The sequence below is a fragment of the Ovis aries genome, chromosome 3 (genome assembly GCF_016772045.2).
Source record: "Ovis aries strain OAR_USU_Benz2616 breed Rambouillet chromosome 3, ARS-UI_Ramb_v3.0, whole genome shotgun sequence".
In the NCBI taxonomy this organism is placed as follows: domain Eukaryota; kingdom Metazoa; phylum Chordata; class Mammalia; order Artiodactyla; family Bovidae; genus Ovis; species Ovis aries.
Genome location: NC_056056.1, coordinates 216705030 through 216731981, shown reverse-complemented (window position 1 = coordinate 216731981; position 26952 = coordinate 216705030). Strand labels below are relative to the sequence as shown.

Sequence of the window (26952 nt, the reverse complement as noted above, 5' to 3'; positions counted from 1 at the left end):
AAGTGGCCAGGCCCGGACCCACTTCCTCCTTCTGTGAAGGACCACCCGTCATCACCCCCTTTCCAGGCCCGTTTCCACTGGTGGGAAGTCAGAGGCTCCCTTGGTGGGGGTCGGGGGTGGGGGTAACTGCATCCCTAAATGAAGATGCTTGGAATGCCCCCCCACTGCCTGTCCAGTCCTCAGGAAGGCTCACCACCCCCCACCGACCCAGCAAGACCAGAGTCACCCACTTGCACCCCTTCTTGTGCCAGCGCACCCCCAAAGCAGCCACTCAAGTACAACCTTCAGACTTTGTAGCTGTTTTTATTATTAATATTATCTTCTCCTTTAAGCATCCCTTTAAGGGTGAAATGAAATCCAACCATTTACAGAGAAAATGATTTCAGAATGTACATATTGATTTTCCCTTACAAAAAAAATAATACTATTATTATTATCGGTGTCCTTAAATTCCACATTTCCCAGGGCCCTGCCTGCTGCTGGGGCAAGTCCTAGCTCCCCACCCTGTCACCTGTCCCCAAAGCTCTCCCACGCCTGCTGTGGGAACCACCACACCCTAGGGAACCCCCGTAGGGTGGGCTGGGCCTCCATGAGTCTGGAGACCCCCGGGCCAGGGCTTCCCAAGGAAGGAAGGAAGGTGGCTATGACGACAGGGCCAGCAGCCTGCTGGCATCCCCTTTCACAGTTTGGTTTGCCTTCATGGAGGGGAGTGGCCCAGGGATCCCCTGTCCCCGAAGTTCCCAGTGTATGATGTGACTCTGAGTGAAACTCTGCAACCCCATGCCTTGGTCCCCTGACCCTGCAGATGGCTGGGCTTGCTCTCCATGGCCAGGCCTCCACTGGGGGGTGACCACAAACACACCTGGCCCTCCTTGTCTGAGAGGGAAGGCGGGGTCTGGCATGTCCAAGCTCCTTCCCTCTTTCTACCTTTGCCCCTGAGCTGGCACTGGAAGCGAGGGACCCCTGCCAGCCTGGAGGGGGGACCTCCCCACAGGTGTGGGGGGTGTGGGGTGAGGAGGCTGTCAAGGTGGGAGGCCCTGGGCTGGGGCTCAGGCATGTGTCCCCGGAGATGCCCGCCCAGGAGGTGGGCAGAGGTGGCTGGCGGGCAGGCCCTGGCCTGGAGTGACCTGGAGCCACAGGGACACCCTGACCTCTTGAGCCACTTCTCAGCCCCAAGAGGGGCTGGGGGGTTGGAGGGGGCGCTGCTCTAACTCCGAGGGAGGGGTTGGTTCCCTTGGGACACCCCCTCAACTGGAGGGACAGTGGGGGCCCCCCAGCCTGCTTCATGCCCGCCTGCCTGAGGCTGTTCCGCAGCCAGCTCCCCACACCACACCAGCTCCCCGGGAAACCCCCCAGTAAGACACGCCGAGAAAGTCTTGGCTGGAGGCTTAGAGGGAAGAGGCTAGGAGGTCGTGGTCTCACAGCGGTACAGCCCTCAGGTTGAGAGCATTCTCATTCCTTAGACTGAAAGACAGACAGACAGACGGACCCCCATATCCCTTTTAGCCTGGCTTTCTGGCTCCCCAGGTTGCCTTTCTGCCTCAGTCATTTTGGGGAGTTGCAGGAAGTATGGCCACAGGCTCCAGGTCCCAGCAAGGAGAGGCCTGGGCCCTGCTCCCACGTCCCACACACAGGCATATATATACAGGGACACACCAACACAGACACGGACAAGTACACACCAAGCATGCACCCATGCCATAAATACACACGCACGCAAAGACATGTACCGTTCCACAGGCAGGCTCAGCATCACTGGGTAAACACCCGAGGGGGCCGCTGGGAGGGGGCGCCGCTCCCTGCCCACCACTGCATGCTCTTAGTGATCCAGCCCTGGGTCGCCAGTGAGACGGGCAGGGACAGGCCGATGCAGGAGCTGTGAGCATGTCAGCAGGATCCCACCAGGGCAACAGTCACTTCCGCCCTCTCCCCTCCTCCCTCAGGGTCAGAGATGCCCCTTGTCCCTGTAAGTATCCTCTCCGCCTTCATTTTGTCCCCTCCTTCCTTTAATAGGTGACAGGGGCAGCCCAGCTGGAAACCATTTCTCCCGCTTCCCTTGCAGCTCTGGTGGCCAAGTGACGTAGTCCTGCAAGATGCCATCAGAAGTGACTGTGCCACCTCTGGCTCACGCTCTCAACAGATGGGGCATGCACGTCCTCTGTTTCCCTCGGACATGGATGCAAACGAGACGGTGGGAGCTGGAGCAACCACTCTATCCAGAGATGGAAGGCATGAGGCAGGAAAGCAGAGCTGCCCTCCAGACCACCACCCTCCAGAGAGGTAAGTTAGAAACAAGCTTCTGTCTGCCGAAACCGCTGTATTTTGGGGTCTCTTAATTACAGCAGCTTAGAATCTACTCTAACATATACACCCCCCTCCCCCGAGGCAGCTAAGGAATGAGACGACAAACAACTGGCCTTAATGTCCCTCGTGGGCCCAGAGCAGCCTTGTGGCCCCTTCCTGGCCCCAAGCCAGCCCCCAAAGGGGCACAAGGGTGCCTCCACCTGAGACAGTGGAGAGCTGAGGCTGTGGGTTCTAGTGGGAAGGGGTGATGGGGGAGGAGGCTCCCCACATCTCACCTACTAGGCTAGCTGACAGTCCCATCCCAGCCTGAGAACTGGACTCTTGAAACTTGCAAGGACTGGGTGGGCAGCCCACAAGACAGTGATATAAAAAGTAAGAAGAAATGTCAAGGCCAGCTTTGGAACCTAGAAGAAGACTCCCCGGGCTTCCCCACACCTGCGTCATCTCCAGAGGGGCTGAGGGGCACAGGGCCATCTGTGCTGTATGTCCTGTGAGACGAGAGTGGAGGTCCCCACTCCCTCTGGCCCGGCACTCCTGAGGCCACTACAAAGCATCCATTGGAGCTTCTTTCCAGCTGCCGTTTTTCATTCCCTCCCACCCTGGTGTCCCTGCTTCTTCCAGGGCCCGAATGCAACTATTTACAGAGCCCTGGGAACTCCTGGCATCTCTCCCTTCCTACCGTGGGTCCAAAGCCCCAGGAGGCCACATGGTGGGCTGCTTCTCCCTGGAGGGGACCGCGGCACCCCTCTTGCTGCCCCAGGGTTCCTGCAGGCTCCCTCCCCCACCCACCCCTGCTCCCCAGTAACCCTCCTGCGCTCTCTGCAGGCACCTCCCAGCCGCAGCACTCCTAGGGGCGGTGGCACCTGCTCTCCTCCCCTGGTGGGGTAAGGGTGTTTTCTGAGCTCACAGGCCTGACCCTGGATTCACAGGGGCTTGAGTAGGAAAGACTCCCCCACCTTCCACTCCTGGTCCTCTGACGAACCACCCAGAGGGTGGAAGGAGGCAGAAAGGTAACAACAGGAGGGGCAGGGGCCAACACCCCACCCCACCCCCACCCTGCCCCTGGCCCTGTAAGATCATGCAGCCTTAGCCTTCAACCACATCCAATTTGCCCCTGGCGGGTGGCCTTCCCTCCGGACCCTTGTTCCGCCGCCCACCGGCCGCTGTGCTCTTCGGCTCCTGGTAGGGGTTGTCCAGCAGGTAGCGGAACTGGTCGTAGTTCTTCAGCAGGTACTTGGGGGCGTACATGTGCTCGCTGGGGTCCGCCGGCGGGTACTCCTGCTGCGTGCCGTCGAACCAGCCCCCCGTGCGGATCAGGCTGCGGATGTAGTTGAGGTCCCGCTTGTCCTCGTAGTCGCCCCAGCGGGGGAAGTCGCCGTTCTGGGCCGACACCAGCTTGAAGTAGATGCCCTCGGGCGTGAAGCACCAGGAGCAATGCCAGCCGGCGAAGTGCAGGGGGCTCCCCAGCGACCACTGCACCAGGATGTGGCCCGTGCGGTTCTCATACTGGCGGAAGTTGGGCATGGTGTAGTACTGCCGGCGGCGCAGGCGGATGCCGTCCAGCCCGTACACCGTCTGCAGCATGTCCACCGTGCAGCCCGACACCACCTCCAGGCTGCCCGGCTGCTTCCAGAAGAAGCCGTACAGCGACTTGCGCATGTGGAAGGCGAAGGGCTCCGTCCAGCCGTCGTAGAGCTTGAGGAAGAGCACGCCGTCGCGCGCGGGGATCTCGTCGGCGTCGTCGATGATGAAGACGTCGTCCGGCCGCAGGTTGCGCAGCCGCGACACGCCGTCCTGCGTCAGGAAGGTGCGCAGGTAGTCGTCTGCGATCCAGCCGTCCTGCCGCCCGCCCAGCGGGAAGTGGTCCAGGAAGACGTACAGCACCTTGTGCCGGATGTACTCGAAGGTGCCGTTGGTCAGCATCTCGCGGAACTTGAGCGGCCGCGGCTCCCCGTACGCGGTGAAGTTGGACTCGCACACCACGAAGGCGTCCACCACGTCGCCCAGCTCGTGGAAGCGCACGTCCAGCAGGTCGAACTCGTGGTTGATGTTGATGGCGTTGATGACCCGCCGCGGCACCTCCCGCGGCACCAGGCGCTCCTTGGTGGGCAGGTTGGAGTACTGCACCACGGTGGGCACGCCGCAGCTCGGCCCGTGCCAGCCCGGGAGGCACACGCACTCCACCCACTTGCGCCGCGTGCCGGGGCCGCGGCTCCCCGCTCGCTCCCGGGCGCTCAGCAGCTGCCGGCCCGGGCCCCGCGCCGACGACGACGCGCCGTCGCCCGCCTCCATCTTCTCCTCTGGCCGCCCCGATGGGGGCTTCTCCAGCATCTTGGTACCTGGCTTGAAGCAGACGCCCCCGGCTTTGGTGCGGACGAAGTACTCGGTGGTGTCCTCGGGCAGCACGAAGTCCATCCGGTGGAGCTCCTCCGTGGCCTTGCTCGGCGACAGCGGCTGGAGCAGGGGTGAGTGGGAATAGAGTGGGGTCCGCAGCAGGTCGGGGCTACCCGGCTCCGGGCTGGCCTGGGGCGTGACCGGGGCATTGTTCCAGAAGAAGCTGGACACCAGATTAGGGCTGAGAGAGGCCAGTTCGCGGGGAAAGGTGACATAGGACAGGGTCTTAAAGAAGTGCAGGAAGGAGATGAGACACAGGCCGGCCATACAGAACATGAGAAACAGCTTGTAGCGTTTCATCTTCATCCTGCAGGAAATGGGGGAGAAAGCAGAGCAGTTAGGAGTCTGCAGACCTGGCGAGGGGAGCCTGAGGCTCTTCTCCCGAGGGAAGGAATGCAACTTTTAGAGAAACTAAAATAGAAAAAGTCGTGTTCAGGCTTCAGAAGGAGAGCCGGCCTCTGACCTGCTTGCACACTGCCTGGATTCCATGCCTGCCTGAAAGCAAAGCAAGTCAGGCAGCACTTTAAATAAGAAAGGGAGTGGGTCTTGGGATTCTTGAGCCCCTGGAGGTCTGGCCAACCCCCTGGGGTCTAATGAAATCCTGTGACTCAAAAGGTGAAACAAATAGCATTGTAAAAGTTAAAAACGAAAAAGACAACCTAGAGCTGCATTTTTGAACACAAACTGCTTATAGTACCAGGTTGTGGCCTGGGATTATAAGCAGGAGCCCTCAAAGCTGCAATTTGGATTATCACCCATAGGGTGTATGCACCACCCAAAACCCTTCCCATCTGGGACTCCAGATTGCAGGGACCTCCCAATGATGGTCAAGTCTGGATGTAGGTTGTTGCCCCAATGTGGTGATGTATGTTCTTACTTCTATTGTTTCTATTTTTTTCTTTTAATGACTGTATATTGAAATTCTCTTCTCTTCTATAAAAAATTGAAATTGTTTGTGTGCTAGAGTGGTTTCAAATGAATCCTTTGAAAAAGTTTACTAAAAGGAAAGTAAAACTTTGGCAGAACAGCAACCAGCTCCAGCACCTGGCCCACCCCACCATGACTGTGCCAGCTGCATCGCTGGGCTTTACTCCAGAACAGAATGCATCCTGGGAGAAGCTCAACCCTACAATGTGGAACCTGCCTCAAGGGGCTTACAGGCCCTAAGGGAGGGGGAGAGTGGGTTGTAGGCTGCAGACATGAGGTCCCTTTCCTGCACTGTCCAGGATGCTTTCTCCTTCTATCTGTCCATCTGTCTGTCTCTTTGTGTGTGTGTGTGTGGCTATATTAACAAACCTTTTTCACTGAAAAAAATTTCCAGGTCTCAAGGGAACACTTCTAATTCTAACATATTTAATAAACACAATTAAGAAAAAGTTCTCCAGAGGATGGCGACTGCAGCCCCAAAATTAAAAGATGCTTGCACCCTGGAAGGAAAGCTAAGACACACCTAGACAATGTATTTAAAAAGCAGAGACATCACTTTGCCAACAAAGGGCCATACAGTCAAAGCTACGGTTTTGCCAAAAGTCATATATAGATGTGAGAGTTGGACCATAAAACAGGCTAAGCACACAAGAATTTATGCTTTTGAATCATGGTGCTGGAGAAGACTCTTGAGAGTCCCATGGGCAGCAAGGAGGTGAAACTAGTCAATCCTAACAGAAATCAACCCTGAATATTCAATGGAAGAACTGATGCTGAAGCTGAAGCTCCAATCCTTTGGCCACCTGATGCGAAGAGTCGGCTCATTGGAAAAGACCCTGATGCTGGGAAAGATTGCAGGCAGGAGGAGAAGGGGATGACAGATGATGAGATGGTTGGATGGCATCACCAACTTAATAGACATGGGTTTGAGCAAACTCCAGGAAATAGTGAAGGACAAGAGAAGCTTGGGGCGTCATAGTCCATGAGGTTGCAAAGAGTCAGACACGACTGAGTGACTGAATAACAGCTCCTTCATTGCCCCATGCAAGGCAGTTGACTGATATCCAGCCATAATATTTTCTGCTTGAGGTGCATCACTGGTTTTATATGCATTTTTTTCTGTTCTCAGCTTAATATTTTTTTTATAATTATTATTCTATTGAACACTCATCCAATCAAGTGGTTTTCCTCAATCAACCACAGGTTAAAGAGACTTTCATGTCAGTAGAAATAAATGTACCATTTCCTTTTAAATTTCACATATTCCATACTCATTTGGAATGAATCATTCTCTATGAGGGATCGTGATTATGACCATTCTCTACTTGTTTGCACAGTTTATCAATTAGTTTATGGTTGTGGAATGGAAAGCCATATATATTGTTTTTCATAATTAAAACAAAGTTCTGTTTTAGAATATTTGTAGCTTATCAAAAAGTTGCAAAGATAGTTCAGAGGGTTCCTTTACACTGGTTACCCCGTCTCCCCACGTGTGGACACTTACATTGCCACAGTATGTGGTCACAACTAAGAAACTGAAAGGCTCACGTTACTCTAAACTGGACTCCACACTTAACTCAGCCATGCTCTTTATCTCATGAGGGAGCCTGTGCAGCACCTTTGACTCTCACCACACAGCCCAGGAAAGAGGGCACACCGGCCAGGAGGTTACACCCACCTGGCCAAGTCAGACCAGTGCCTTCCCGGGTAGCACTGAGTGGTAAAGAATCTGCTTGCCAGCGCAGCAGACGTAAGAGACTCAGGTTCGATCCCCGGGTTGGGAAGATCGCCTGGAGAAGGGAATGGCACTCCACTCCAATATTCTTGTCTGGAAAATTCCATGGGCAGAGGAGCCTGGAGGACTACAGTCTATGGGGCTGCAAAGAGTCAGGCATGACTGAATTAATGACCAGTGCCTTGGCTGGAGTGACTTACGGAGGTAGAGAAGGGGCTGGGACAGAAACTGGTATTTTCATTTCCCTTCCTGTGTGTGTGTGTGGGGGGGGGGGGGGGGGGGGGGGGGCGCACTGTCCTTTCCCTTAAAATGTTCCTTTCTGTGGCCTCTCCCTATGTTTCTGGTTCTTCCTCTGGGTCATTTGAGCATCCCTGGTGGCTCGGAGGTTAAAGTGTCTGCCTGCAATGCGGGAGACCTGGGTTAGATCACTGGGTCGGGAAGATCCCCTGGAGAAGGAAATGGCCACCCACTCCAGTATTCTTGCCTGGAGAATCCCATGGACGGAGGAGCCTGGTGGGCTACAGTCCACAGGATCGCAAAGAGTTGGACACGACTGAGCAACTTCACTTCACTTGCTATACTCTCCCCTTCCTTTCCTAACTAAAGCCAGGCTCCTCACCATTCTGAACCTTGGTTTCTACATCTGTGAAATGAGTACAGAGTTCCTGGTGTACAGCAGGTATTCAACAGGTTTCTACTTCTTTCAAAGCTCAAGGCTGGAAGACTCCAACATAAATGTTCTCTAAACTACATGATTATAAGGCACACAATCATGAAATGTTTGATCTAGAACAAGCTTTAAGGACCATATCCTCCCACCCTTTCATGTCGGGGAGGAGGGGCCACCCTCCCCAGCCTCCCCTTGGTGAGGAGTCCTGAGCACGCTAGTGAGGAGCAGCTGGGTCTGCCAATCCTGCTGGCCAGGGTGATACTTGCGCCCTCATATGTCCCCCCTCCTCCAGTTTAAATGCAGACACCCTGGAGCCCGGCCTCAGGTGGGGGTCGGCACAGCTGACTGCAGGAGGCAGGACAGTCAGGGGTTGGGGCCTGACCTCTGCTAAATGTCAGCTGCCCTGGGGCAGAGCCAGAGGCGGGCGGGGACTGGTCTCCACTGGCTTTGAGGGAGGCGGGAGGGAGCTCCCGTCCCCACCACGGATTCTAGCCCTGCTCTGGCAAAGGCAGACCCGGCCGGCCGGCGGGGTGAGTGGAGTGGCCGAGAGCTGAGGCCCAGGAGAGGCAGGAGGATGCGAGCTCTTGCTGGGGCAGGGACCTGGCGCAAGGCAACACAGCAAACAAGAGGTCAGCATGGCAGAGATCTCCAGAGCGCCCTCCTGAGGGCTTTTAGGGCCTGGCAAATCAGCCCTGCACCTTCTGGCAGATCATTTCTGCCCACTTGGAGCCTGTCTCTATGGGACACCCCAATCATAGCCCTCCCTGGACTGAACTGGCCGTGAGTGGTGCAAGGCAAGGTTGGGGCCGCCACTCAGACGAAACCTCCTGGCAGCCGTGAACACGGGCCCCAGGAAGGTAAGAGAAACTCAGGTAAGGGGCCCCCGCAGCCCTGCTGAGGTCACACTGACCCAGCTGCCCCTCAGCTCCCTGGTCAGACAGGCTTTTAGGATCTAGTTACCTCTGGCCAGCTGCACCCTTTGGAAAACAGACTCGCCAGGGCCTGGGAGTCCCCCCTCTGAATTGCAGGGGCCTTCAGGGTAAGGCCATGTGATAAGGCCCCAGCCCGGCTTGCTGCCAAGAATCACGGAATGGAGTGTGTATCCTTCGTGGCTTGGGCTGCTGGGAGGCTGACAGACACAGAGGCTGGCCCAGAGCAAGGCAGTGCCTCACAGGCCAAGTTTTCTGGGACACTGTTACACACAGCTGTCTGGGTTTTTTTTTTTCCTTGAACTTGTTCTTGGCCTGCTCTCTTTTTATCTTATCTTCAAGTATTTTCAAATACATTTTATAGACTGAGTGGCCTGTAAACAAGAAACCGAATAAATAAATAAGCATGGGCCCTGGGGTCTCACATAAGTCTTGCCCACCCAGGGAGACAGGACTGTGATCACCGTTTTCACAGATGGGGAAACTGAGACTCAGAAAGATGGCAAGACTTTCCCCAAAGGATATTAGGAAGGCGATCAAATCAGGACCTCAAGGTAAGTTTGGTTTCCGAACCAGCCTCTGCCTCCTTACATCTGAGACCACAGCCCTCCTTGGTGCTGGTGGCCTGGCTGCGGGAACCAAACTAGACCCCTGCTTCAGCATCTCTGCCTCCATTATAAAGCTTCATCTAGAATCACCAGGTGTACCGATAAAGCTGATGGTCACTGACATTTACAGGCCAGCTACTGTCTTGAGCACATCACATGCACGTCCTCACCAGATCCCCCCACCATGCAGCAGGTACCACTGTCCCATTTTACAGATGAGGAGACCGAGGCCAGAGAGATGGTATAACTTAGTGACACACAATCAGTAAGGGTCGGACTCAATCCTGTGGGGTCAGTAGTGGGATTTCATCCAGTGGTAAAGCTGTCCTGGGTCCCTTCCATCTGCCAAGTTCAGCCCAAGTGGAGTGAAACACAAGTGGGGTGATAAGGGTCCCATGGAGAGTCCACCAGTGACCAGTGAAGGCAGTCCGTGGACGGAACAGCTACCACTGCATTTGACCCATGTGACCCCCTGCAGGGCGTCACCCAGCCCGTCTCCTCCATTTACTCAGTAACTACTTATTGAGAGCCCACTGAGTGCCAGGCTCTGCACTGGCCCAGGGAGCGCAGCAGATGAGGACCACAAGAGCCCCCAGCTCGTGAAGCTGGCGCAGGGTGAGCAGGCACGGGGCTGTGGCCACTAAAGTGAGCCAAATCATACGGTATGTTAGAAAAATGTGCTCTGGAGAAAAATAAAGCGGTAAAGACTAGGAGTGGGCAGGTTTGCAGGTAATCAGGTGGCCAAGGTGGGCCTTACAAAGAGTGAGGCCAGCAGACAAGGAAGGAGGGGCGGCGGAACGGAAGTGCTGGAGTGCGGCTTTCACAGGAGGATGCTAAGTGTCCAGGCTCAGCTGGGCTGCTCTGCTGAGAGCGCAGTCACCTGAAGAACAGAGCAGGGAAAGCGGCAAGGAGGCCGCGGCACTGTCTGGGCAAGGGCCGGGGTGCAAGCAGCGGTCAGACCTGGCGTGAAGTGTGAGTGACGAGTCACACTCAGTGGCTCCGGGACCTGCAGGATGGACCAGCCTTTGACTGGGGCGGAAGTCATCCTTCAACTACCTCCATGGAGATGGAAAATGGCAGAGCTGGGCTGGAGGTAGCTCTTGTCTCTGCAGGGTCCTCTCTAAGTGCCTTGCCCATTTCAGTCACCGAATCAGAGAGACCAATCTGCAGCCCCACCCTGTCCCTTCTTCCCAGTGCTGAGCCCATCTCCCCATCTGTCTCCTCATCTCTGGACACGAGCCTCTGGGGGCAGCGAGCCGCCAGGGAGCGAGCTTCAGCCAGAGCTGCCAACTGTGTGCACACAGAGCCTAGAACCAGACAGTCCGGCTCAGACCTCTGGCTCTGCCATTTCCTATCTGCGTGGCCTTGGCTGCTGCTGCTAAGTCACTTCAGTGGTGTCCGACTCTGTGCGACCCCATAGACAGCAGCCCACCAGGGTCCCCCATCCCTGGGATTCTCCAGGCAAGAATACTGGAGTGGGTTGCCATTTCCTTCTCCAATGCATGAAAGTGAAAAGTGAAAGTGAAGTCGCTCAGTCGTATCTGACTCTTAGCGACCCCATGGACTGCAGCCTACCAGGCTCCTCCATCCATGGGATTTTCCAGGCAAGAGTACTGGAGTGGGGTGCCATTGCCTTCTCCATTCCTATCTGCGTGACCCTGGCAGGTGAAAATAACTTTCCTCCTTTGGCTTACCGAGAAAATGAGGGTTCAATAATAGCCCATGTGAAGCTCCTAGCACAGAGTAAGAGCCCAATAAGCATTAGCTCTTCTTACCGCTGTTATTCCCCCACCTGGAAGAAGAGTAGGGAGAGCCTTCAGCTGGGGGAGGGGGCAGCAGGTGCACAGGCTCAACCAGAGCTGAGCCCCTGGCAGGGCCTGGGGCCTGGTGGGTGCTTTCTTATTTAACAGCAGCAAGGAGTTGAGTGGGGGGCTCAACTGGAGCCTGGTCAGAACCTGAGTTCTGATGGGAGATGGGCTGGGAAACAGTGCCCGGCTTCCCTGGGCTCCACTGGGGCTCTACAGAAAGGAGGGAAGAATTATGAGACTCTCTGGAAGCCTCCGTAAAAGACCCCCAGGCGCGCGCACACACACACGTACTCTCTGTAGGTTGCACCAGCCTCCCCAAAAGACCCCCCGCCACACACACACTCACTCACTCACTCACTCTGTAGGTTTGCACCAGCCTCAGAGCCCTGGGTCTCCTGCAGGAAGGTGATGGGAGTGGACTGGTGCTTCCTGACAGTCAGATCAGCCACAGGAAGCTGACCCAGACCCAGGATGCTGGCAGGACCAGCCCGCCCTGGGCCTCCTCTTTCTGTACTGACTCTCAGCCATGGCCATGCTCGGAAGGTTCCAGCTGGGCAGACTGTCTTTCTACCCTGCCTCTTCCTGCTCCTCCCTCCTTCTTGTGACCTCTTCACCCGGCCTCTGCTTGATAAGCTTATGAGGTGAGAGAAGGAAGATGAGCCCAAAGCCCACAACCCAGTCACGGCCTTGGGGTCTGGGCTCAGGCTGCATCCAGTGGAGGCTGCCAGCCAGAGAAAAGACAGGTGCTCCCTGGAGGCCACGGGCTGTGACTCGTGTGCTCATCAGGCGGGCGGCAGCCTCCTGGGTATGGGTGCACCCTGACAGCTGTCACCTGGCGACCAGGCTCCTGTGGCGCTCTCCATGGTCCTGAGCTCACATGCGCTGACCAGGGTCCTAGCTCGGCCCTTAGCCGGCCTCACCCTAGGCCCTGCCAGCCTCTGCTGTGGTCTTGCAGCTTCTGTCCTAACGGCCATGTCCCCTGTTCACCACCCTCTGGCCCCCTTCCCCGTCTTGCCTTGCAACACCTTGCTGACAGCTGTGATCCCTGGTGTCCTCAGCTTGCGAGCAGCCACAGGGCACCCAACTCCTCTGGCTGACAGAAGGGGCCAGCAGCGAACAGGTCTGACACCTAGGAGGTGCTCAGGGCACTCTTGGAATATCCATGGGGGAAATCTCGGAGGTTGCACAGCCCACCCTGTCTCCACTCCTAGCAGGAATCTACACCCCCAACCCAAGAGTACCTTCAAATGGACTCTCACCAGCTCCCATGTGCTTCAGCAGGCATCTTGACGGAGCCAAAGTCTGCCTTGCACCCCATCCAAGTTCTGCTCTATAGTACCCAAGGGCTCTGCCTAGCTCCGTGTGCCAGGCTTTGCTCCCGGCCAGCTTTGTTAAATGACTGGGCCAATTTGGGAGGTGGGGGGGCTCCTTACTGCTGACTGGTACCCATCACCTCAGTGCATTCTCAGTGACTTATCTGGCTTTCAGAACCAAACCTCTTGCCCCATGCCAGTGCCCCTCCCGAGTGCCCATCTGGCCTCTGCTTGTCCAATTCTGAGTACTGCCCATTCCGGGCCATTTGGGCTGCTAGAAATTCTTCTATTGGCCTTAATCAGCTTCCCTGGAGCTTCTGCCACCACTTCCGGGTTCTTCCTTGCGGCTCAGCAGAGGAAACCAGTGTCTTAGGGACCAGAAGACAGCAACCACCTCCCACTGAGTCTGGAACTAAATAAAGGTCTTTCCGATGTGAGGTTCCCCAATTCCACATAGAGAAGAGATGGGCCGAGGAGGTGGCTACAGAACATGACGGATCCCAGAGCTCCGGCAAGGTAGGAGAGACAGCTGACGCTGAGTCATCTCTCCTTGTTTTATTCATTCCTTTGGTTCATATCCATCAGGCCGGCTCCACAAGAAACAAGCCTAGACCTGGGGTCACTCAACAGCCAGCGCATGACCCAGGCTGCTGGTGAACGTTTACCAAGAACCTGCTATGAGCCAGGTGCTGCCGATCCGAGGGCTGGAGAAAAAATCAGGGGCAGATGCCTGGGGCAGAGCCTGAAGGAAGGTTCGTGTGTCTCCATTTCGCAAATGAGGAAATATGGGGCTTCGAGAAGTTAAGCTACTCACTCCGCCACCCAGGGCTTACGGGAATGAAGACGAGATGGAAAACTGAGGCTCCCCAAGCACCCTGCACTTGCCAACAAGTAGACCTGGAGTGGGGCTGCAGATTTGGCAGTCCTGCCCCGGGCTGGACAAGAATGGCTGAGGGTGGGTGTGGTGTACCCTCAGTCCCCAGGAATTCTGCTCCCCTGGCATCCCCTGGAGAGAGGGAATCGGCTCAAAGGAAGGACTCCATCTGCCCAGGTGACCGGAATGTCCTGGCAAAACCTGTTTACCGGGGGGTGGGGGTGGGACACAGCTACCACTCTCCGCATCCACAGATAAGGGACCCGAGCGGCCAGGCAGAGCCCCACCGGGAGCCAGTTCTTGGACCAGCCAGATGGGGCACTGAGGCCACTTCCCTGGGCACTTCCCGCTTTCTCTGCTGGCTTGGCTCTGGGGGGCCAGCCTGGACTAAGAACTACGGAATGACTGGTGGCTCAGATGGTGAAGAATCTGCCTGCAATGCGGGAGACCAGGGTTCCATCCCTGGGTCGAGAAGATCCCCTGGAGAAGGGAATGGCTACCGACTCCAGTATTCTTGCCTGGAGAATCCTATGGACAGAGGATTCCATGGGGTTGCAAAGAGTCAAACACATCTGAGCGACTAACACTAACTGCTAAGAACTAGGTGACTGAAGGAGAGAGCTGGAGGAGGCACGGTGCTCTGAGGGGAGCCCAGACATGCCAGGACCAAGACGGGGCTGAAGGCAGGGCCTGGGGAAGGTCTGGGAAGGTGGGAGAGCAGGAGCAGAGCCGTCAGGGACCAGCCGGTGCCCGTGGTCTGTGCCAGGCGCGGACACAGGCTGATCCAAGCCGGGGGGCTGGGTGGGGGGTGACTAGGCCTGGATCTGCACAGAGGCCTCCTGAGACAGCGTCCAGACCCTGCAGCCAGATGGCAGGGCTTCGCCACTTCCCTGGCCTCAGCTTCCTCACCAGTGAAATGGGGTGATGATGTGGCCGTCATGAGGCAGTGGTGAGGGGTCTGCGTGTCTGAAGTACCTGGACCAGGAGGTATGTGTGAGACAACAGCTGGTGAGGGGTACGTGGGGAGCGTCTGTCGCGGGAGGAGGGAGACCACTGAGGCCTCTGGGGTGGCAGAGGGGACTCTGGGGTGGCCCTGGGGATGAGGAGAGGGGCTGGACACAGACACCTACAAACAAGCCACAGAAAGGGCTCTGTGGGCACTGAAAACAGGTGATCCCAGAGCAAGGCGCCCCCAAGGTGCCCCAGCCCTGACCCTAACTGCCCCACCCTGGGGCAGTCCCGTCTCCTCCAACCCTGCTTTGGGTGCGTCACCCTTGGCGGCGACAGGCCTTGTCCCCTGCCTTGCCCACCTCTGTCCCCACGCTGCTCTCTTAAGTCCGGTGGGCCTGCGCTCCCCACAGCCAGCCCGGGGCCCAGACAGACAGACGTTCAGCGAGTGTTTGGGGCAAGCCAGAGCAAAAAGCTTTGGCCAGGACTCTGGCCACCGGATGCAAAGAGCCGACCATTAGGAAAGACCCCGATGCCGGGAAACATTGAGAGGTGAGGTGGCAGGGGATGAGATGGTTTGATGGCATCACTGACTCCAGGGACATGAGTTTGAGCATGTTCTGGGAGATTGTGAAGGACAGGGAAGCCTGGCACGCTGCAGTCCATGGGGTCACAAAGAGTCAGACAGGACTGAGCAACTGAATGGCAACGCCAGCAGAGAGAGGCGTGCTAGGCTGGGATATCAGGCCCAAGGACCCGGCTGCGTCTGTGCCCTTCAGCAGCACCGCACAGCCGCTGGGGGGCGGGGCGCAGGAGCAGGGCAGAGGGAAGGCACCCGGGGGCTGAGAGAGGGCCTTGGGAGATGTACGGACCACCGTCAGGCCACTGGTGCTTCTGCCTGCCCTGGGGTGGGTGAGAGCTGGGGGTACAGTAGGGAGCCAGGTGGGGGAAGGAGGTCCTCATAGAGCTCAGTCCAGCGGAGGGACAGAGGGCAAACGAGAAAACCGACCAACGGAGGTTGCCAGGTGTCAGGGAGGGCCTCCCAAGGAGAGGACCCTTCAGCGGAGACCCAAGATCGAAAAGGAGCCACCGTGCAGCGTGGGGACAGCAGCGTGGGGCCAAGGGCTCAGAAGCCAACGTGTCGGGAAGCCTAGTGCAGGGGCAGCAAAGCAGGAGCCTCGAGCCTGGGGAGGGGTGAGGGGCCCCGAGGGGTGGCACAGACACTCCCCACACTTCGGGGGTGGCTAGGGCAGGAGCCTGGGCTCCGCATCCTGGTCAGCACCCTCTGGGATCAGCAGTCCCAAGGCAGCTGTGCCAAACTTTCAGCCTAAAATAGAACCAGAGGAGGGCTTCGCGGGCTTAAGTGGTTAAGACTCCGTGCTCCCAAGGCAGGAGTCACGGGTTCGATCCCTAGTCGGGGAATTAAGATCCTGCATGCCATGTGGCCAAAACTAAATAAATAAAGTAGAACCAGAGGAGATACAAAGTGGAGTTTCTCACACATGTACCCTCAGGGAGACCAAACTTAAGGACTAGGAGACCTGACTTCCTATAAACACTGGATTTATAGAAAACTGATAATGTTGATCAGAGGTAGCCTCCCATCAACCTTGGAAAGTTCTGCCAGAAACCACCCAGCTGGGAGGAAGTGGAGCCCATACACCACGTCCGCGACTCCTCACTCAGGATTTCCAGGACAAAGGCTAGGAGGCCACATTGAGCCTGACCCGGGGAGGGGCCTCTGGCAGGAGCCCGTGGGCCTGAGTCTGTGGGTCACAGTCCTCCCTGGCTCTGGCATGTGCCCGGACCAGCCACCAGAGCCCCGTGCCCAGGACAGCTGCACCCTCCCAAACCCCCATGGCTGGCAGCTTCCCTTCCCTTCCCTTCCCTTTCCTTCCCCCTGTAACGATGTGAGTCCTCCCACCCCACCATGAGATACTCTGCAAGGTTGGCCTGTGTTGACTTCAAACTGTATTTCAGGGACTTCCCTGGTGGTCCAGTGGCTAAGACTCTGCACTTCCAACACAGGGGACCCGGGTTCGATCGCTAGCCAGGGAACCAGATCTCACATGTCGCAACTAAGAGTTTGCATGTCGCAACTAAAGATCCCTCGTGCCTCAACTAAGACTTAGCACAGCGAAATAATAAATAAAAATTTTTTTTAAAAAAAAAAAACACGTTTCACAAAACTCAGGGTTCCCTGAGAAAGGCTGAGGGAGCCCCAGGGCCCTTTCCCAGCCCCTCATCCAACTCCAATGGGAACAGATCACCCTGAACAGGGTCCCATCTTGCTGTCTCCAGGAGCTTGAAGGGGGTCTGGTGCTCCAAAAAGTTGGGGAAACTCTGAGGCCAGGCCTGGACTTCAGGAGCTCTGGGGGCCTGAAACCTCACAGAGGACCTGACTCTTGCTGCCCCCTGCCCACACGCTCTCTCTCATCAGTTTTTATCCCCAGCTTCCCCATTGTCTTCTCCCTGGCCCTAATGGCCCGGATTCAGACAGTAAGGGTGCCACACAACTGCGCCCCTGCTGGGCGTTTCCATTTGCTTGCTGTTTGCCAGTTGGGCCTGACCACATGGCCTGGGGACCCCCGGACTCCTGTGCCCACAGCCATCGCCACCAGCCTGTTGGCAATATGGGCAGAAGCGGGCCCACCTGAGGCCTCTCCCAGAACCACCCCCTGGCAGGGGCACTAAGTATTTTTGTTACAATCTGATCCTTTCATTGGCTGCCAGTGCCATCACAGGTGAGGAAGGAGGCTCAGGGTCAGAGTGCCCAGCCTGACCCACCCTCTAAGCAGCGGCAGAGTGTCTGACCTAGACCCTGGGGCTTCCCACTCCCCGCCATCACCCCCCCACCTTGCTCTCTGCCTGGCCCCTCCCTAGAGCCCCCAGGCCCACCCTCCCCTCACCCAATCCGGTACCTGCCTCGGACCCCGGGGTGGCAAGCCACAGGTGAGGCAGCGTCCTGTCCCAGCTGCTGCAAGGCGCTGCCCGACCCAGTCCCCGGCCCACACGGCAGGACAGCAGCTGCTTCCTTCCTCCCTGAGGGCGGTTCCCCACCCCCCAGGCCGAGCGCAGGCCGCAGGTAGGTGGCTACCTGATGAGCTGGCCTCGGCCTGGCCTGGCGCCAGCTCTGCCCTTCACAGGGCCTGGCTTCCTGGCTCCACCTCCTCCCACTTGTCCAGGCCTCAGTCTCCTCATCTCAGTTCAGTTCAGTTCAGTTCAGTCGCTCAGTCATGTCCGACTCTTTGCGACCCCATGAATCGCAGCCCACCAGGCCTCCCTGTCCATCACCAACTCCTAGAGCCTGTTCAAACTCTTGTCCATCGCATAGGTGATGCCATCCAGCCATCTCATCCTCTGTCGTCCCCTCCTCCTCCTGCCCCCAATCCCTCCCAGCATCAGAGTCTTTTCCAATGAGTCAACTCTTAGCGTGAGGTGGCCAAAGTACTGGAGTTTCAGCTTTAGCATCATTCCTTCCAAAGAAATCCCAGGGCTGATCTCCTTCAGAATGGACTGGTTGGATCTTCTTGCAGTCCAAGGGACTCTCAAGAGTCTTCTCCAACATCACAGTTCAAAAGCATCAATTCTTCGGCGCTCAGCTTTCTTCACAGTCCAACTCTCACATCCATACATGACCACTGGAAAACCATAGCCTTGACTAGACAGACCTTTGTTGGCAAAGTAATGTCTCTGCTTTTCAATATGCTATCTAGGTTGGTCATAACTTTCCTTCTAAGGAGTAAGCATCTTTTCATTTCATGGCTGCAATCACCATCTGCAGTGATTTTGGAGCCCCAAAAAATAAAGTCTGACACTGTTTCCACTGTGTCCCCATCTATTTCCCATTAAGTAATGGGACCAGATGCCATGATCTTCGTTTTCTGAATGTTGAGCTTTAAGCCAACTTTTTCACTCTCCTCTTTCACTTTCAGCAAGAGGCTTTTTAGTTCCTCTTCACTTTCTGCCATAAGGGTGGTATTGATATTTCTCCCGGCAATCTTGATTCCAGCTTGTGTTTCTTTCAGCCCAGTGTTTCTCATGATGTACTCTGCATATACGTCAAATAAGCAGGGTGACAATATACAGCCTTGACGTACTCCTTTTCCCATTTGGAACCAGTCTGTTGTTCCATGTCCAGTTCTAACTGTTGCTCCTGACCTGCATACAGGTTTCTCAAGAGGCAGGTCAAAGGTGGTCTGGTATTCCCATCTCTTTCAGAATTTTCCACAGTTGATTGTGATCCACACAGTCAAAGGCTTTGGCATAGTCAATAAAGCAGAAATAGATGTTTTTCTGGAACTCTCTTGCTTTTTCCATGATGCAGCGGATGTTGGCAATTTGATCTCTGGTTCCTCTGCCTTTTCTAAAACCAGCTTGAACATCTGGAAGTTCATAGTTCACGTATTGCTCACATCTTTATCAGTTCACTTCAGTCACTCAGTCGTGTCCGACTCTTTGCGACCCCATGGACTGCAGCATGCCAAACCTCCCTGTCCATCACCAACTCCCGGAGTTTACCCATATCTTTATGGAGCCCACCAAAGCCAGTGGGGAGGAGACTTCCCCAGAGACCCCTGCATCTTGGGCCTGCAGCTCTTGGCCCACCTCCCAGCCACTCATCCTTCCAGACCCAAACGACCCACTCTGGCCCAGCAGGACAAGAGGGTGGCCAGAGCAGATGGCCCTGCCCTGCCTCAGTGTCCATGTCTGTGGAACAGAGATTAGGCTCACAGCGAGGAGAAGCAAGGCCGGTCAGGCTGGGGCTGAGCACCTTCTGCCTCTATGAGAGACAGAGAGGCAACTCATTTCTAGGCCCAGCACAGTAGGAGATGCCCCCAGCCCCATCTCTCAGGAGGTGGGCAGGGCACTGCAATTCGGGCAGCAGCTGCCCGGGATCCAGAATCCAGAGGCACTGTTCTCAAATCCTGCCCCCATGCCTTTGCACTCCTGTGCGATCCTGGGCAGGTCACTTAATATCCCTGAAACTCAGAGTCCCCCATCTGCAATGTGGGACCGCCCTAGCCCCTCACCCCAGGAGGATTAAACAGGATAACACCTAAAGAGAGAGACCAGTCCGCCGAGCTTCCAGGCTAGGGTCAATGCCTGCTTTCCACATGCCCTCCGTGTGCCTGGATGGCCTGGCAGGGATGTTGGTAGGCCAGTTGGCACTTCCCTCCAAAAGGCCCCTCCTCCTCTTCCTCCTCACTGGTCTCCCTCTTGCCTGTATCTTTTTCCGTCTTGAATTTTTTTTTTTTTTTTTTGCCACCTCCAGACAAGTGGGATCTTAGTTTCCTAGCCAGGGATTGAACCCATGCCCCGCTACAGTGAAAGCGTAGAGTCCTAACCACTTGAAATTCTCGATTTTTGAACCAAGGGCCCTACATTTTCCTTTGGCATTGAGCCCCACCAGTTCTGTCACTGCAAAGGCCCCGTTGGGCCACATCCCCCTGCTCTGAACCCTCATCACACTCAGAATAAAATCCCAACTCCTTTCTGTACCCACAGGCCCTGGCCATCTGGTCCCTGCATCTTTGCTGACCTCATGTCCCTCGTCCACGTGACTCCAGCCACAGTCCCTGCCTCCCGTCCCTTCCACACCCCAGGCTCACCTGTCTCACAGTCCTCACCCTGGCTGTTCCCTCCACCTGGAATGCCCTTCCCTCGGATCTCCACATGCCAGCTGCTGCTCAGAGGGGCCTTCCTGACCAACCAGCTAAAGCCAGCTAAAGCAGCGGTCCCCTCCCCGTCATGGGCTCCTCACTCCACTGCGGAAGCGATCCGTCTCCTTGTTTACGTGTTGGTGGTCGGTCTCCCCCACCCACACCCTGCTCACTTGGAATGTCAACAGCAGGAGAGCAGGGTCACCATGGGCCACAGTCGCAGGTCCCTGCTGCCCCCCACTCCCTAAGGGAAAGCCCACCCCGGAGCAGGAGCTCCACAAACAGCTGCTGAGTGAGCACAGAATCCACTCCTAGCAGGATGCTCTCCGCTGCGCTGAGAAAGCCCCCTGCCCCCTCCCCGCTGAGATCAGCGCCATCCTTCCCAGGCAGGCAGCCCCGGCAGTGCCAGCCCCTCCCGCTCAGGCTCGCCCATCCTCCAGGGACAATGTACAAAGGGCCACTTCAGCTCCATCTCCAGCCCAGAAGGCCTGAGAGTGGGGGAAGGGAGGGGAGGGGAGGGGAGGGGAGGGGAGGGGAGGAGGGGAGGGGAGGGGAGGGGAGGGGAGGGTCCGCCCCACCCCTTCTCTGTCCTCACGGTGCTTTCTCTTGCTCAGGCTGGGTGGGCAAGAGTCAAGCTGCAGCTGGAGGAACTTTGTCCCAGGCGTTGCACCCTGGCAGGTTGGGGTGGGAGAGTGCCTGTGCTGGGGGGGCGGGGGGGCGAGAGGGTGCCTATGCCCAGGGTGGTGGGGGTGCCAAGGCACAGGACAGAGGCAGAGGTTGGTCCCCGTGTTCCTAGGCAGTGGGAGTGGAAGGCCTCCCACGGGCACCTCCCCACGTGTACGGGGGGGCGGGGGGTGGGGCAGGGTGCACGTGTGCAAGCGGGAGGCCTGAGCACGGGCTGGGCTGAGGGACACAGATGGGCAGGCTCCACGGGATCCCGGATGGGCCGCAGGGAGGGCAGGCACCTGGGCTTTACAGTCAATTCCCATCATGCCTGCCTGCCACCCTCAGCCGCAAGACAGGGAGCAAAGAACTCGCTCCAACGGTTGTTCTAACAATCTGAGCCGATGACCCGTGACCTGAGCCTGGCACCCAGGACAGGGGGACAACTGCGGCCGTTACCAACTTGCCTCCTTCTGCGCCCCGCCAGTGACGTGAGCTGCCACCTGGGAGCCCATGCCAGGACCCCAGGAGCCACCCTAAAGCCTCCCTTTCGCTGACCCTACACACCCGTCACCAAGACGGGTCTATTCCGAGTGCCCTGAAACCTCTCAAGCCCCACCCTTCGCCCTGTGCCCCGTTCCCCGCTGGCTGTGCCACTGCCAGTGCTCACCTGGACAACAGCTGTGGCCTTCCTAAGGGGGGCCCCAGCCAGGTGCCCTGGAGCCAGGCAGAAGCCACATCTGACGCTGCCCCTTCCAGCCTGGCCCTCAGGATAAAGTCCAGATCTCTCAGGAGGCTCCAAGTTTCTGTGTAATCTTACACTCCCCGGCCCCACGCCGAGCTCAGAGGGTTCAGCTGAATTGGACTTGACTTCCTCCAGGCCTCTCTGACCCTGGCCTGTGGACAGAGCCAAGCCGTCTCAACCCTGGCCTGCCCAACCCCCCAATACCCCGGGGTCCCCAGCTTCAGCCCAGCATCTGATAGAGAGGCTTGGAGAATGAATGAATGAAAGACCCCGCCCCCAAATCCACATACTACTTTTCAGTGAGTGCCGCTGGGCTCTCAGGCCTGGTCCGGGGCTTGGCAAGGTGGCTGCAAGTCCTAGCTCTGTCTGCCATGTGACCTCGGGCTCAGGACGCCCCAGTGAAGGGGCTCGTCTGCACGCATCCTAAGGGTCCCTTCCAATGAGCTGGTAGTAAAGAGAGACACAGGGCACAACTCCATCCTCAGGGAGCTCGGAGCAAAGTGATGCCTGATGGCCGCGAGGAGGGACAGGAAGGTGGAAAGTGAAGCAACCGCTTCGAGCAGGTTAGGATCCTCCCCACCATGGCTCACCACTGTGTGTTCAGTGCCCAGATCCAGGCCTGGCACACAGTAGGTGCTCAAGCAGCTGCTGCTGAGGGAGGAAACGGGCTTGAGCCTGGCTCTGCTACCCCAAACTCTGCGACCCCAAGCAAAACTCCCACTCTCTCCAGGCTTGTCTGCGGCGTGAAAGGGAGGCTGGTAACGCCGCCTGCAGGCTCCCAGGAGGGTTTGGGGGCTGCACCTGGCCCAAAGGCAGCGGCTCATGCCACCCGGGAACCTGAGCAGCATAATTAACCTCCTGCTGGGTGCAGTCCTGAGCAGGTACACAGCTGGTTGGCTCTGCAGCTCTGGGCAGAGGTGAGCCTCCTCAAGGCTGAACAATGAGCCTTTTCTCTTTTCCCTCCTTGATTTTTCACTGTCCGACCCGGCCTGCAAGGACCTACAGCATCCCTGGGTCAGGACCTGACTGTCCCCACCAGGCGCTCTCCATGAGCCCTCACCACTGGAGGGGATATCACACAGGGCTGCCGGCACTGGGCCCCTGCTCCTTAATTTCACGGGTGCTACCAATCTGGTCTCACCGGTAATGACTTAGTCCTTCCCGCCTGCTGGATCCACAGAGCATTCTGGAACAGGCCGGCAGGCGCTCAGATTTCCCACTGATCAGAGGGCAGGAGACAAAAGATGAAATAGTAGAGACAGAACCGTCAGCACAGGTGAGAAGGGGCCAGGGGGCTGGGGTCCAGGCCCCAGCAATTCAGCTAACCTCCCGGGAGACCCTGGGCACCAGCAGCAGCGTCCCCTTCCCAGGCGGTGCGCTTCACCCTAGCCCATCTGCTCAAGCCCACTTCACAGACGGGGAAACCGAGGCCTAGAGAGGGGACGTGCCTCATCCAAGGAGGCCGTGGGAAGGGACTGGCTCAGTGGAGACCACACACATGCCCACTGCTGCTCCCCAAGGCAAGGGCCGCCCCATCCTCTCTGGACCTCAGTTTCCCACTGACCCCTGGGGGCGCAGACATGACCTTCCAGCTTGACCCGCATCAACACTCCACGTTCCAACAGGCCAAGTTCTAGGTTTGCTGCTTAATGTTCCCTCTCCAAGTACTATCTTCCAGTTTCTCTGGTCTGAATTTGGCAGGGGGAGGTTTCTACTTTCCGGGTGCTGTGTTCTGGGTTCTAGTTCCAAGGATCGCCTCTCATAGAAAGTTCTATAGCTGGAGGGACTTTCCCGGGTGGTACAGTGGATAAGAACCCACCTGCCAACACAGGGGACAAGGGTTCGATCCCCGGTCCAGGAAGATTCCACAGGCCGTGGAGCAGCCAAGCCCGTGCGGCACAGCTACTGAACCTGAGTGCTGCAACTCTGCAGCCAGCGCGCCCAGAGGCCGTGCTCCGCAACGGGAAGCCCATGCGCCCCGACTAGAGAACACCCCTGCAGCAACGAAGACCGGTGCAGCCAAAAATAAATAAATAAACTAATTCAAACAACAAAAAAGGAGAAAGTTCTGCAGCCCAGGCTCTCCAACCAACACACTCCCTCTTCAGGGCACCGTGCCCTCCTCCTAGCACCAGCGGCGGCACTCACAGCCCAGGGCTCCGTGGTCCTAGAGCAGCAAAACCAGCAAGGAGGGCCCGCTCGGGCTCCCAGGGATGGGATCGCAGAGCACACCCACAGCCCCGGCAGGAGTGCCCCTCCCCACCCCTCTCCTTGTCACCCCAGGATGCCATCTTGACCACCCCCCATGCCTGCTGGCCCCCCTTCCCCACCAGCCTGCTCTATAATGGCCCCACGAGACAGGCACTTCACAAGGGCAGGGACCTTGGGGCACTCAGCTTCTGGGTCATGGTTTGGCACCTCCTTGTGGGCACTGAATAAACGCTTGCTGAATGAATTAGCTAGGCGTGTTCGGGACTGGCAGGATTACACATGGGCACAGCCTAAGGGACATGCATTCGTATGATGGAGGTGCTCCTGCTGTGTGTGCTAGGTAACTCGCAAAAAAAAAAAAAAAAAAAAAGCACACAATCACAGACATGATCACACCCTGCCCTGGCACATAGCCCAGCCTCCGGTACAGAGAAGACACCCAGTGATCAAGTACTAAGTGGATGAACAAGTGCTCTGTACCAAGGACAGAGGGGGCCGTGGTGGAGACAGAGATCAAGTCCCCAGCTGATCGGGGCTCAGCTGTCATTAGGAAGCCCGTGACCACAGGTGAGAACTTGACTATGGCTCAGGACTGCCGGAAATGCGCTCAGAGACAGGGTCAGTCAGGAAGACAGCCAATCCACTGGGCACAGGGGTTAGGGGGGGCAGTAATGTCAACAGCCCTAGGGGCGCCTCTGGTTGGAAGAGGCAGAGGTGGCTTCCTCGGTGAATGGCAACACCTGGGTGGAGGTGGCTGGCTTTCCAGATGAAGAGTCCAGCACAGTAATGGCCCCAAGGCAGGAACGTGGGGTGCACAGGGGAAGAGGTGCAGAGGCCGGACTGGGGCCACAGGAAGGAGGTCGGAGGTGTGGACAGAATTCTCGGGGCGCGGCATCCCAGTACCCCCTGGCCTGGACTCTCACTGACCCAGTTTCCAGGGATGAGGGAGAGGAAAGCTGTGTGCCCCGGTGCACCTGTGCTGGGGGATGTCCCTGGGGCCGGGCAACTCCCACCCTGAGACCCCACAGCCAGCCTCCCTGGAGGCTACTCATGAGCAGGGACCCCAGAATCCAACAAATGGGGAGCTGGCTGTTCTCATGGCCCCTTTTCTTCTCTTAGAACCTAACTTCATCTTCTGGTTCTAAAGGTTTCTCATACATTCTGGGAAATCTGGACATCACAGCGAAAGAGACAGGATGATACCACTCATCAACCTGCCACCCCTGGCCTAACATTGTAGCCTAAGTTCTTGTAGACTTTTTCCTGAGCTTCCTGCCAGGTTGGGGCAACACGCAGTTTTCCTGAGGAGCACTGTCTCCAAGCCAGAGGACCCAAGGGCAGGCCTGAGCCCTGGGGACTCTGCTCTCCTGGCCTCCTTCTCATCCACCCCCCGACCAGGACCCCACTGAGAAACACTCCAGCGTGGGAGAGGAATGGGGGCGGGGCACAAACCCACAGTACTGGGCCTCCTACAGACCGCAAAGCTCTGGGTCAGTGCCAAGCACCCCGGGACTCAACGTCCCCTCTGTGAAATGGGTGGCCTCAGTCTGGCCCCCTCTCTAGGCTGAGGTGACTGTCACCTGGCTGGACTGCGCTTCACAGTTGCTTCCAGGAGCCGTGCCAGGAGGCCCCTTGACCCTTCCTGTAACCCCCTCCCTTTGCCACTTGGACACAACGAACAGCAGAGCAAGCCCCATGGCTGGCCCTGGTGACCTCCTCCCCAGTCCCCCGACCACTGGCACCCTCCCCTCCAACCAGGCCCTCGACAAGACCTCCCTGCACAAGGCTCTCCTCCCAGGCAGACAGACAGGAATGTGGGGTAGTACGAACGCCGCATGGCTTCCTGGAAGAGTCTTACAGGACAGATGAGTCAGGAGAGGAGAGGAAGGGCACTTGCAGACAGAGGGACAGCACCAGGACAGGCCGCAGGGGGAGCCGGCCCCAGAGCTGCTTGTCTGGGTCGGGGGGAGAGCTGGTGCAGCGGCCCTGAGGTGCTGAAATGAAATCACGCCGTAAAGCACCAGCGTCTCCTTCCCATTCACGCCATAAACATGAACTGTGACACCCGCAGTCCCAGGTGATGGTTGGGAAGGCGCCTTCTCCACCTTTCACCTAAGCCGGCTAATCTGCCTTGTTTCCGGAAGTGGCCCTCACCCGCCATTCTCAAAATCACCATTCAGCAAACACTCAAATACTGCTCAAGTGCCTCCTCGTGTGAGGCAAGGTGCCAGCCCCCCAGAGAGTGCCCGTGTGCCCAGCTCAGGAACCAGTGCCCTCACTTAATGGGCAGCTTCCCCCCGGTCCTTCTTCCCCAGTCACCTCGATTCACCCAGACCGCGTGCCAGGCCCCCAGTAAAAGAGGAGGGCGGCCACAAGGGGCTTGTCCAAAGTGGTAAGCAAGCTCTGGGGGGTCCACAGTCAGCCTGGGATCTGATCCCTGGAGGAGGTGGTGGCAGCAGGTGCTGAGATAAAAGCAATGGGCTTGGGAAGGGAGGGATGGGAGGGGTGGGACAGTGTGGTTGTTGCAGAGCTGGGGGAGCAGAGAGAACACAGGAAGCAGCTGAGTCACAGAGGCTGAAGGGGTCTCGTAAGGCAGCATGGAATTCGTGGGGCCAAGCAGTGGTTCCTGGAGTCCACAGGCCTCAGAATCTCCAGGGGATTCGAAACTATAGATTTCCAACCCTCCCTCCCAGGATGGGATTCTGACTCGGTGGGGCGGGGAGGGGAGCCCGGAAAATCCATACTAACCCCCTGCTGCCCAGGCAAGGCTGAGCAGGCCTTCCTGAAACAGGGTCCCAGGCCTATGAGAAGGAAGCAGGCAGCCCCAGGGCCCTCTGGAGGGCGGGGTGGGGGGAGGCGGCACTCCAAGGCATATGAGCCACAGACAGCAGTCATCTCTGGGTGATGGAAGGGTCTGGACAAGCAGCCCCATCCTACAGGCTGGGGACTTACAGGCTGGATATAATGGATCCCAGCCCTGCCACTTCCCGGCCTTGGGTCCCCAGCCCCTTCGCATTGCCAAATGGGATAATAATAGTACCTACCTCGTGGGAAGTTAGGAGGTGTCTCTGAGATAATGCAGACAAAGTGCTTTGGCCCAGCGCCCAGCACATAGTAAGTGCTCGATAAATAGCTGCAAATTATTATGACTGCAAAGTTC

The 26952-nt window shown here is 57.3% G+C and overlaps 1 protein-coding gene across 9 annotated transcripts in view; it reads right to left on the bottom strand.

Moving 5' to 3' along the window:
• Positions 1 to 287: 287 nt before the first annotated feature.
• MGAT3 (beta-1,4-mannosyl-glycoprotein 4-beta-N-acetylglucosaminyltransferase) overlaps positions 288 to 26952 on the bottom strand; it is a 39892-nt gene continuing 13227 nt past the window's right edge. For 7 of the 9 annotated variants that reach the window (XM_042247756.2, XM_060413558.1, XM_042247757.2 and 4 more), the window contains exon 2: positions 288 to 5005. In XM_042247756.2, coding sequence (XP_042103690.1) covers positions 3391 to 5005 — 1615 coding nt within the window. In that variant the 3' untranslated portion in view covers positions 288 to 3390. Of the gene's footprint in view, positions 5006 to 17431; positions 18143 to 21506; positions 24157 to 26952 lie in introns of those variants that run through there. The other 2 variants (XM_042247759.1, XM_042247758.2) reach the window with 2 other exon arrangements.